This window comes from Thalia democratica, unplaced genomic scaffold (assembly GCF_965202585.1).
Source record: "Thalia democratica unplaced genomic scaffold, ktThaDemo2.hap1.1 HAP1_SCAFFOLD_111, whole genome shotgun sequence".
Classification (NCBI taxonomy): Eukaryota; Metazoa; Chordata; class Thaliacea; order Salpida; family Salpidae; genus Thalia; species Thalia democratica.
The window spans coordinates 8,448-20,711 of record NW_028139272.1 but is presented as its reverse complement, the minus strand read 5'-3'; the positions used below and the strand labels follow the sequence as shown (position 1 = coordinate 20,711).

General features: G+C 25.2%; 1 protein-coding gene across 1 annotated transcript in view; it reads left to right on the top strand.

The window, feature by feature from the left end:
* Positions 1 to 11,945, top strand: part of LOC145845656 (tyrosine-protein phosphatase non-receptor type 5-like) — a 28,639-nt gene extending 16,694 nt beyond the window's left edge. The window contains exons 4-12 of the mRNA XM_082952773.1: positions 5,818 to 5,938; positions 6,084 to 6,158; positions 7,695 to 7,879; positions 8,024 to 8,196; positions 9,072 to 9,170; positions 9,344 to 9,451; positions 9,597 to 9,763; positions 9,833 to 9,946; positions 10,027 to 11,945. Of these exons, the coding sequence (XP_082808899.1) occupies positions 5,818 to 5,938; positions 6,084 to 6,158; positions 7,695 to 7,879; positions 8,024 to 8,196; positions 9,072 to 9,170; positions 9,344 to 9,451; positions 9,597 to 9,763; positions 9,833 to 9,946; positions 10,027 to 10,576 (1,592 nt within the window). The 3' untranslated portion in view covers positions 10,577 to 11,945. The remainder of the gene's footprint in view (positions 1 to 5,817; positions 5,939 to 6,083; positions 6,159 to 7,694; positions 7,880 to 8,023; positions 8,197 to 9,071; positions 9,171 to 9,343; positions 9,452 to 9,596; positions 9,764 to 9,832; positions 9,947 to 10,026) is intronic.
* Positions 11,946 to 12,264: the final 319 nt, after the last annotated feature.

The window sequence follows — 12,264 nt, the reverse complement described above, 5'->3', positions numbered from 1 at the left end:
TATGTACAGTAACCTCTCGCATCTTTACGCACTTGTGACGTTACGCAATCTCGTTTAGTTACGCATTTTACAATTCTAAAAATTTCAAAAAATCAAATTTTAATTTTTTTCAATATTGCACAAATTAGGTTTGCTGTATATTTTTAATTTAAAATATGTTTTAAATGCTAACTCACCTCTATATATCTTTAGACTTTGTAAACTTATGTTCCTTGACTATTTGATAAACATTTAGTTATACCTCATTATTTCAGAGTTTTGTTAACAATAAGAGATATAGTTAAAATTTTGAAAGAAATATGACTGTGTTAAATAATAAAGTATAATGAAATAATGAGAGTTTAAAACACAAATAAATTTTACAGTACGCTTGCACTATATATGAATAAACATCTAAAAATAAACCTAATGAAACTTCCTAGCAAAAAGTAGCAGTGATACTTAATAAATATAGAGCTTACAATTAACACAAATCTCGATTGTTTTTTTTAGTAAACATATCACTAATTTTCATTTGACGTTTTTTTTTAGTTTAAGTTCTTCTTCTGTAACAATTGCTTTGCACAGCAAGCTTAGTAACATAAATAACTTTTATTTATTATTAAACATTTTATTATATTTTATATATTTTTGTTCAAAAGAAGAAATCCACTACAGCACCAAATGCATATTTTTGTAAAAGGCTTTAGAAACAAATTTTAATATAGACACCACACCATTTCTTAATTGTAAACAAATGCTTAGTTATAAATTAAATTTGCTAAGTAGAATAGAATATATACGTTAAGTATCAAATAAGTCGCATATAAATAAAGATAAAATCTATTTATTATTTAAATTAGTAAAAAATTTTTACAAGTTTTATTATATTATATAAATTTAAATATTTTTTTAATATATGTATAGTTTTATCTTTTGTTTTCATATATATAAATAAAGTAAACACATTTTTAAAACAAGAAAAGTCCCCAGTTTGCTTTTAACTAGAAGCAATAGCAAAAAACAGCCATTATAGTAAGTTTATTTGGTACATCTCGTATCTTTACGATCTCTCGTATCTTTACGCATTTTTCTGTGGACACAATGTGCGTAAATAAGCGAGAGGTTACTGTACATTAAGATTTTTTATGGTTGATTTTTTGAAAATTTTTAAAAATTATTAAAATTTATTTATTTGTTTTTAGAATGATTTACTTAAAATTTTCAGGAAATGTTCCTTGCAGTATGTAAAACTATTTCTTTAATTTTTTTTTATATCAAACTAAAATACATAAAAATTGTTGACTAAAAATATAAAATTGTTATGAAGAAGTTTGAATTTTTTTTTTGAACTGTTTGTTTTTATAAAGATTAAACCTTTAAAGATAGCTCAAGCTTCAACTGTAGTACTACAATTTTAGCAAGAGCAATTTAATTTTTTAGTAAATAAGATTAGAGGTCTAAGCTTAAAATACTTATTGCAAGATTTGTAAAAATTCTTTACATAGTCTTAAGGACTTATGTTTTCTTAGACCTTAAAAGTAATGTTGCTTGTTTTACTGTATACATCGCTAGGTTTATTTTAGTTTAATTTACTTAGTCAAAAACTGTAGTAGAAGATATATTTAAACTAGAACAGTCTTTTGTTTTTTCTATTTTAGTTGGGCCTTCCATAAGATACATTTTTATCCTGCCGACTTTATTTGCTCTTATCTTAAAAAGCCGCCGTGAATTTTAAAAAGTTGCAAAAAGCAATTGTTAACTTAATTATTAAAGTCAAAAACAAGACCAATTTAAACATTTATTGAGTTGACCCCAATGACCTTTACTTTTTTATGTTATCTATCTACTTATGCATGTACTCACTGAAAACTTTTAACTAATTTATTTCACGTGTTAACATAAATATAAGTATACAATATTTCATTTATTTTTTTCGTATAATAAAAACGCTTTATCAGTATTCTTTGCTGTTTTATTTTGAAAAAAAAACTAGTTTATATAGAAGATTTAAGTTTAAACATAACTTAAAAAAGTAAATTATAAAAAAAAGTACAATACATACTATTTATTAATATGTAAATAGAAAATTATTTTTATATACATATTATAAAACATTGCAAGTTAAGATCTGTTATTTAAATTTTATGTCATAAAAGACAAATTTTTCTTTGTAAGTATATTATCGATGTATATTGATTTGTTATAATTTAAAAAAGTGTTTGTCTTTTTATAAAATGAAAGAAATAGTAAACAAAATTTAATTTAAAAATTAACTTATCGGCAGTATTTTTTTTTGATATGTGAACAAATGTTAAAATAGGCAGCGCAAGCTCATGATTTATTCATTAGGAAAAAGATTAAAATTTATAGAGGAAATAATTGTACAAGAGCAAACAAAACACGCAGTCTACTCAACAGCCAATTTGCTCATTCATTTAGTTTTCCAATCTGCAGCTCATTCACAAATTCCAACTAGCGCTACTCACACTTTGCTCCTTCTTACTTTCTTGCCAATATTTTGCTCTTTTTTATCTTTGTGTTTTCTGCCAATGCCATGATGTCACTTCCTAGCTTTTTTCGTCATAAAGTGTTAGTTTAAATCGACCATCTTGCTACCAGGTCTTTAAAAAGCTTTAGAAAAAAATTGAAATTTATAAATTTTATAAATTGTAAATTAGTTTAGTAAATCTGTTCCCAAATTATTTTTTGCTAGGTAACAAAAATAAAAGGTAAACTTACGTTTGTTTTTTTTTTTTGAAAGAGAATGTTACTTTCTAGTATAATTCTTCTAAGCTTAATGTTAAAATAAGTAAACAGCTTTTAAGCGTGGGAGTGTAGTAGAGTATAAGTTTCAAAACTGTTTTATAAAAGAGTTAGTCTTTTTTTTAAATAACAGTAAGTGTTTAAATTTGATTTTGTTTGTAAATGATTATTTAACTTCAAAATATTTATTTGAGTCAAAAAATATTCATTTTTTACCGTTTATAAAACTATTGTTTATAGTGGTCATTGTGTTTCATAGTGACTCTTTTTTTTTGGTTACAATTTTGAAATGGTGATAAAATTTGTATTTAAATTGAGAAAAGCATTAAAATTGATATCACCATAAAGTTGTAAACTTTTTGAAGTAATAATAAAGAGTATGTTAAAGGATTATTAGAGCTTACTTTCATATTATTTAATAGCAGAGGCTATGTTGTTGCTTACGTTTTGCCGTTTATTTAAAACAAAATATATGATAAGTATTTGTCCAAAATTATTTGTTCAAAATAGAGTTATTAATAAGTTCATATTTTGTAATTAAGCTCGGATTTTTGGAGGAAATATGATAACAGCTATTTAATTATACAGTGATTTAGATATTAGCTTTTGTAAATTAAGAAGGTGTAAACAGAAGTCTTTAATTAATTTTTTAAGTGCAAATTTATCAAATACGTTTTAAAAAAAAGTCTATTTCTAACGATAAATACTTTTTGAACACAACTAACAAAACTTAGAAAATATGTATATTTAATAATTTGTATGTTTTTTTTTTTCCTTTTATATTCAAATTTTTGATTGTAGTTATAAATTGATGTCGAAGGTACATACTAAGAGTACTTGTTTTTGAACTTTTAATAAAAAAAAAGCTGATTAGATAGAAAATTATAAAGTTTAACAAAATTTATAACTGTGTAAGTGGCGAAAATAGAATAAAACAATGTATTTCAGAGTAATATGTTTAACTTTTATTCGCAGCTAACTAGGTTTTATTGTTTCTGTAAAAAAAATTGTAAACATTCATTATGTTTTATTCATATGATTTACTTTCACTGAAATACGAGCTATTCTAAATTATTTTTTCAAAAAATTCAATGTCAATGTTTTGATATTTTATGTGTTTAGTAAAAGGCAGTTATACTTTGTTTATCGCAAGTCTAAACATGTGTTTTAATTTTACACTTTTATTAAACTAATTTATAAACACTAAGTTTAATAGTTAGCATATCTTTAAAACATTTTATGGTTCATACAAAAGATAAACTTTACAAAAGGTAAGCCATTTAACAGGGATTTAAAACTTTTCTTAGTTCTAGATTTATGACAAAAGTATTAAGCAGACCTGACTTGTTGAAAAATATTTTTGTTGGCTCTGTAGTTTTGAAAAATTATGCAATTAAAATTAAAACATCCTTCAAAGAAAAAGTTATTATAAAAAGTTATTTAGTATGCAACAATGTACACTAAAAATCAAATTAAAACTGGTTTGATATACGCTAAGACTAAGTCAGGCTTTATGACTTTGAAATATTATTCTATTTAAAACTTGTGTTTTTTGTCCTAGATATTAACTTCTTTTTTTTAACTTGATATCTTTAGGTTTTACAAATTTAGTAACATTATTTCAATTAGTTTTTTGCTTTTACTACTGTTTAAAAATTTAAATAAACTCAGGCTGACTACTCAGATTAGTTTTTGGTCACTCGGGATGATTTTTTTTTGCTTCAAAGACTAAACAACCCTATTTTTTTTTTTTAAAAACATGTTGTTATAAAAAAGATCAAGTTTGTTTGTTTTGCATTATTTATTTTCGAGCTAAAAATATGTTGTTTTTATAAAAGAAGGTTTTAAAAAGATTCCTTAGAGAAAAGTTTATATTCTTTTGGAATCTACCATTGTATATTATAAACAGTTATGATTTGTAACTAAAACAGTAATTTCTAGAGTATGCAATTGTGCAATAAATATCTTTGAAAAAAAAAAAAAACAATTATTTGACCAATATAGCGATCTATTTAAAAATTGACATTTTATTATTAAGTTATTTCGGGTAATTACCTAGCATGATGTTGCACCAATATCAAACTGAAATTACATTATATTCGATGTCAATTTTAACCATAATTTTAGACTAAAATTATATGTTTAGTCTAAAACGAGGTTTTGTTTTAAACAAGCTATATAAACACATAAATAGAATTAAATTTGCTTATTATAAATTAATAAAACTCAACATTTAATTGCTTTAATTTTACAGTACTGTAGTCGATATAAGATATTGTATAATATTATCGCTTTATATTGTGAAATGAAAGCAATTAAATATTTAGTTTTATTTTTTTATGGTTAAAAAGTTTTATTTTATTATTTATGTATTTACAAAATATCATTTTTAGCCTAATATTATTGTTAAAATAGACCTTGAATAAAATAAAATTTAGTTAATATCGGTGCGACATCATGCTAGGTAATTAATGTTATTTCTATTATCAAATTGCTTCTATTTTTAAAGTTAGTTAACTTGAAGAATATTGTTTAAAATTAATGAATATAGGTTATTATCAGTTAGCTTTTTATTCTTTTCAGTTTGTACTTTTCAAAAGTAACCTACTTAAACTTCAACTTTTATTTAATTTTTTCAGAAAAAAATTCGAAATTTGTTATACAGCTAAAAAATTCGTTATTTAAGATAAAAATTCACAAAACATTATTAAATTAAAAAAGAAAGAGAAAATTTTTTTTTTGAAACATTTTCTTAGAACGACTTTTATTGATCCCTCTAATCTAAACAATTAAGTTTATTCTTATAACTTAAGTTCTATGTGTTTGGTTTCAAAGGTATAAATAAAAACTTTTAAAATGAGACAACATTGAACAAGTATAAATAAATTTTATTTTTAAAACATAATGTTTAACTTGTTTTTTATAGTAATGAAAAAATCAAAGAGATTATATTGATAACGTGATAAAATAAAAGAAGACTTTGTAGTAAATAAATGTTAAATAAAAATAAAGTTTAATTACAGTTATTTTCCTGTTAAGAAGTATAAAGCTAATACTTGTAACATACTTCAGGTATAAATAGGACTTTCGCTGATGACAAACATCAAAATCGAAGAAACAAAATACCTCCTTTGTCTTTTGATCCCTTAAGAGGTGTCACACCAAGTATGCAAAAAGCTGGGCTTCTTCAAAGGTTGATAATGTTTATAAGTTTGTTTTTGATTAGTTTAAACTTTATTATTTAATAGATACATATGTTCTAACTTTTGATATAAATTTTTCTGTTTAAACAGTTTTTTGAAAGCTTGGGTTATTAAATCTAAAATTTTGTTTTATAGAAGGGGAAGCAGTGTGCAGCTCACTCTATCATTTAAAGAGCAAGGTTCTTCATTGGATGGTCAGCCTACTCCTGCGTTAGTTATCTCTTTTATAATTAGATATTAAGAATTTATAATATAATCAAGCAATTAAGAGCATAGAGGATGAAGTAAAATACTTTTTTTGTTTTAATTTCTTCTTATTTTTTATCACAATAACTAAGCTACCGTGTCTGTTTTGTTATTTTTGAAATTAAATTGATTTTTGAAAAATTAGTGATCAAAGTTTAAGAGTTTCAAGCACTTTTTGTAAAAGGTGCAAACTAAAATGGTAAAAAAAGAAATTTTTATAAATGTTTATTTCTTACTGCAGTTTTTTAGCCATAGTTTGCAAACATTCTCAGTCTAATATTAAAAAAGTTAAATATCACTGTTTGGAAAAACTAGGTTTTTAATGTATCTATTCAAAAATATAAACTTAAGCGTTTGTTAACAAAAGATAGTAGCGAAACAAGTTCACTGGAATGTATAATAGTAACAAATTATACATTTCCTTCTTTTGTTACGCTGACATATGTTTCTGTGTATTACGAGTCAACACACTTCAACTGAGCTCTGTAAAAAAATAAATACTGTAAGGAAAGAATAGATCTAATTTAGGTATATACATGTGGCCATTAAAATTAAAAATAGTTAATATAGATTTTTATAGGTTAATAATAGATAAAATACTTAATGTTAAAACCGCATGTTATAAAACTATGTAACATTTGTAACAGTCTAAATTAATTAAATTAAAGTAAAAATACAAAATAAGATAACAAATCATAATAAAAATTACTTACATTTTTTTCAATGATTTGTAACCAGTAAGTATTTAGAATTAGTTCTTTCTTCATTTTCCTGTAAGTAGTTTGTACTATGATTTGGTATCTTATTTTTTATTTTTACTTTAATTTATTTAATTTAGACTTAATAATTACAAATGTTACATAGTTTTATAACAGTCGGTTTTAACATTAAATATTTTATGTATTATTAACCTTTAAAATTCTATAGTAACTATTTTTATATTTAATGGACACATTTATATACCTAAATTAGGTTCTATTCTTTCCTTACAGTATTTATTTTTTTACAGAGCTCAGTTAAAGTGTGTTGACTCGTCACACAGAAACATATGTCAGCGTAATAAAAGAAGGATAAAGTATAATTAATTTTTTAATATATAAATAATTAAACGTTTTAACGTTTTAGCCAATTTTTTAATTATTATTATTAAAACTATTATTACAAACTGTTTAATTGCTTAAATGAACATTTCCTAAAAATTTAAATTTGATAGCTCAAAAAAAAAAAGAAGTCTTTGATTTTAAGAAATTTCAGAAAGAAAAAATTGCTAACACTCATTATTTAAGTTTTTATATTATAATAAACTAACATTTACCTAGAGTTTAAGTTTTCATTTAAGCGCCAAATGTAGTTTAAAAGTGCTGGACTCCTTATGCAATCAATTTTAATTGTGTGTTTACTACATAATATTTTTAACGTGTTTCAAAAGTTTTTCTCATAATAGTTAATTTTATTTAATTGAAAAACAAGGTTTTAAAACTAAAACAAATTAATATACAGTATGACTTGGAGTAAACTGACTACATCATCGTGTTTGCTGAGAGCAGCCGAGCTGCATAAAAAGGCTCTAGATAGACAAGCAATTTCTGAAGAATATGATGAAATACCTGAAAATCATGCAAGTAGAGAAGATATTAAGTTTGGGGGTTTCGGGATCAAGAATAGATACAAAAATATGATTCCTAGTAAGTAGTGTATGTTTTATACCAAAAGTATGCTAACATTTTTATTGTATTTATTAATATTAGTCTTACTTCTATTTTTCGATATAAAATTAAAATTATTTAGATTAGGTATGATTTAGTTTTTAACAAAATTATTTTTCTTAGATGAGAACAGTCGTGTTCTTTTGAAATCTAAAGAAAGTAAAGAAATAAAAGATGCACTTGAATCATTTATAAATGCTAACTACATTCGAAAGTGCGATATTATTGAAAACGATGAAAAACAAGATATGACTGAAGTTATAAATGTAGAAGACGCTGACTTTATTGCTACCCAGGTCGGCTATTTTTATTATATAGAAAGTTTTTGTCGTTTTTTTCTTCTATGAGCTTATTTTTTTTTATTTTTCAAACAATGTTATTTAAAGAGAACCCGTGCACAGTAGTATAAGAGTTTTTACCTTAGTACAAAGTTTGCTAAGCTTTATAAGAAATAAAAAAACACGATAGTTACTTTTTAGCACTGATAAAAAGTCAAAACTGTTTATACCTACGAAGTTTATTGAATTGTCGTGATAACAGTTGTTTTTAAAATTAATTTGTACTAAAAATAAGTTTGTTCATAATTTACTGTACATACTGTATATAATAAGTTTTCAAGGTTGTAACTTACTTAGGCTTTTGAATTTTTAGAAAACTCGTTTAGTTAAATTATATTTCAGAAAAACTCAAGCAAGTTTTTTTTTGCAAATCTCAGGCTAAAAAATATAAGCTAAGCTTTGTTTCAACCTTTATGAAACCATGAAACAAACTGCGATATGTAGGATTAATACTTTTAATTACTTTACTTAGTTTTAATTTAACTTAAAATAAAATAAATAATACATTCCTTTTGTGTTTGCTAACAGTGATATATATTTTTTAAAATTTTGTAAGCTCAATTCCTAAACTTAGGTTGACACAGGCTAGCTTGTAAACCCTACAACTAGTTTTTGATAACTAAAACTAGTTTTAATTGCACTAGTTCAGAATCAAGACAACCCTGTTACTTTATGATTTTGACTCATCTAGTTGTTTTGTAAAATAGAAATCAAAAAATTGTTTAGAAATAGTGCACTGCATAGAAAAACTAAATTAAAACTATTTACGTAAATGTATGTGACTATATCTACATCAATCTATTGAAAATTTCTCATAAATGCCTTAATTAAAGGGTCCGCTGTGTAATACTCAAGAAGATTTTTGGAACATGGTTCTCGAAAACAATTCCAAGGTGATTGTTATGATTACAAAACTACAGGAAGAAAGAGAAGTTTGATTTTGTTTTTTATTATTTTATTAGTAGATAAAACTATATGCCAAAAGTTTTTATGTCAATCTTTAGTTTATCAATGTGAAACTTGATCAAAGCATTTTGATTAAACTACTTATCAGTTCATTTGATGGATAAACCGATAGTCCTGAAATAACAAAACATTATTTCAGAAATGTGCACCGTATTTTCCTTTGAATGTTGGTGATATAAAGACTTTTTCAAACATATCAGTTTCTTTGGTCGACATATCTTCTAATGAAACATTTGAAACAAGAAAGGTTGATAAGCGCTAGTTTTTTAGTAAATTTACTTCTGTTTGATTCTAGTTTCTTAGTGTTATATGTAATTTTTAAATTTTCAAATTTAATTTGATTGAAAAACAAACCTACTATCAAAATATTTCATTCAAAACATGTTTTCTAGCTTAAAGTAGAATACGGAAAAGAAGTGCATGAGGTAATTCACTACTTTTATTCCGGTTGGTTGGACCACCAGACTCCAGAAAAAAGTCGCGGAATATTAGAGCTTGTGAGACAAGTTTCTGTTGAAAGCGAGCCTCAAATTAACGGGCCAGTTATTGTTCATTGCAGGTTACTATTTTTTTTAAACTTTATTATTGAAAGTTCAAACTTGAAATCATGTTGTTAAACTAACCACAGTGCGGGAATTGGGCGTACTGGTTGCTTTATTGCTATTTCCTACGGCTGCAAGCAATTAGTGAAAAATTCATCTGTTGATATTCTCAAAATTGTTTCAAGAATGAGATTAGACAGGTAATATTTAATTTTTTTGTTTGTAAAATCGCTTGAACTTGTTTTTTCAAAAAAAAAACTCGTTTTAAATCACTTTACAGAGGAGGGTTGGTTCAAACTGTCCAACAATATCATTTCATCCATGAAGCGCTTAGTAGGTATATGAGACAGTTGAGCGGTGAAAACGTTTTGACACCTGAATCTAACCACGACGCTTCTCCAGTCAAACGCTCTTTCCAGCCGAGTGTTGTAAACTTCCCCGCTCCATTCAAAGCATCACCCATGAGAAAGTGGAAGCGATCCTTTTCCGCCAGCAACCTTCCACTGTCCTCCAACTTCATTGACTTTTCCGATTCTCAGCCAACCACAGAGCATTTGGCAAAGCAGCAGGCGGAAAAGTCGGAAGAAAAGTCAGAGTCCCCAACCGTCGAAAAAACGCGCATTCAGTTGAAAAATGAACTGAACACCTGCCGCAATTCAAATGATAGAAACTCCACTGAACCGCTTCCATCGCCGTTTCTCGTACCCTTGTCACCGAGGCAGCTGGTATTTTCGGCAAGCAACAGCTCCCCTATCGACCACGGATACGTTCCGCCGCCTTCAGCAGGCCTTCCGAACATGGATAGGTCTCGGTTTGAGTTTCCGTCATAACAGCTGAGCTATTTCAGTTTGAAGCAAATATAGATATATGTATCTGATTTAATTACATTATTTAGCCTAACATGGAATGTGTGGTTTGAGAAAGTTAGCATAAATAAGTTTAATAATGTTTTTTCAAATTTCACTAAACTAGGAGTTTGTTGACATTGTTTTAGACATTTAAACTTGAAGTTATTATTATTTTTTAGGGCATTCATTTTTTATTCAAAGTTGTTTGATAAGTTTAAGTTAATTCATTTACTAATAAAGTTCATTGAGATACTATATATTGTTTCTATTTGGAAACAGTACTTATTATACATGCTTCTCTTAAGAACAGTTTTGTTTTCTTCTATTTTTATTTTTATTAGCAAATCATTAAGATATTATTTCTACGGAGGTTGCAAAATTGTATACGGTACATTTATGAAAAGGATTGCTAAAATATTTAAACAAAGAATTCTACTACAGGTTATTAAAATTTTTGTTTTATAACTATATTTTTTAGTTAGTTACTAGCACTAAAAAATTTGGCAAACTGCAAAAGAACAACGAAATTGTGTTGTAACTTACGAAATTATCAGACCAAATATTTTGTTTTTAGCATAATCAATATGACAAACACTTTTCTATTTGGAAGAAAGTAACCTTGTTTGGCGTTTCATGCTGTCTTAGCTTTTTTCTTATGTGTTTCTCCTTAGGTTTTATTTGTCTTGTTTTAAGTTTCTTTCACTATTCAAAGATGCTATTAATTTTACAGCTAGCCTACTATTTTTTTTTTGTTAATAAGTCTATAAGAAAAGTTTTTTTACACAAGTGCACTTAAAGTATTTGTTGACGATTTTTTAATGCTTATTGATAACTAAAAGGTATCTTTCGGTAAAGTTAAAATTAGTGTAAATCTAAATTAACTTTTAATATAGAATAATCTCATCATTGTAAATCTTTAAAATTGTGTTTTTTTTTTAGTTTTTAAGCCTTGAATTTGTTCAATTCACATTTTAGAAACCATGAAAAAGATGATATTAGGTTTAGTATAAGGAGTTAGCTGTAAAATATTTTTCATCGTTTTACTTTAAGTATAGCTTAAATGATACAAAACTATCTCATAAATTTTAATTCAATCATTGCTTTAAAGTGAAAAAGCTAGTTTACTTCTTAAACATCTAAACCAGCTTTTAACCGTAGTTTTTTGAACATTTTTACAGTTTTGGAATAAGTAAAAGTCATTAATCTAAAAATTAATCAAATTGTCGTAGAAAAAACTTAAAAAAAAAAGTTTATTGTCGATGCATAATCAAGTTAAAAGTTTGAAATAATTTAGTTGTCTTAGCAAGAAGTTAAGTAAAATTTTGTAATTCATCGTAATAACATTTCACTTATGTCAAACGAAATCCATTTTGTTTTGCTTGACCTTTTTATTTTGAATATTTCGTTTTTATTAACAATAAATAATTGCTTCTTAGTTGTTTTTATTTTGATTATTTAAATAAATGAAATACTTAATACAAATTAACTATAAATGATTAGGTTTTATGTAAGTAATAATATCTAATTATTAAAGTTTAAATATGATTTGTTTTAAATAAAGCTTTAAGCTTCAATTTTAACACATTAACAAAGGGTAAAATTTTATATTAAGTAAAACTTAAGTTTGATAATTTTAAATGAACTTTTTTGTTAGAAAGTTAATAAATACC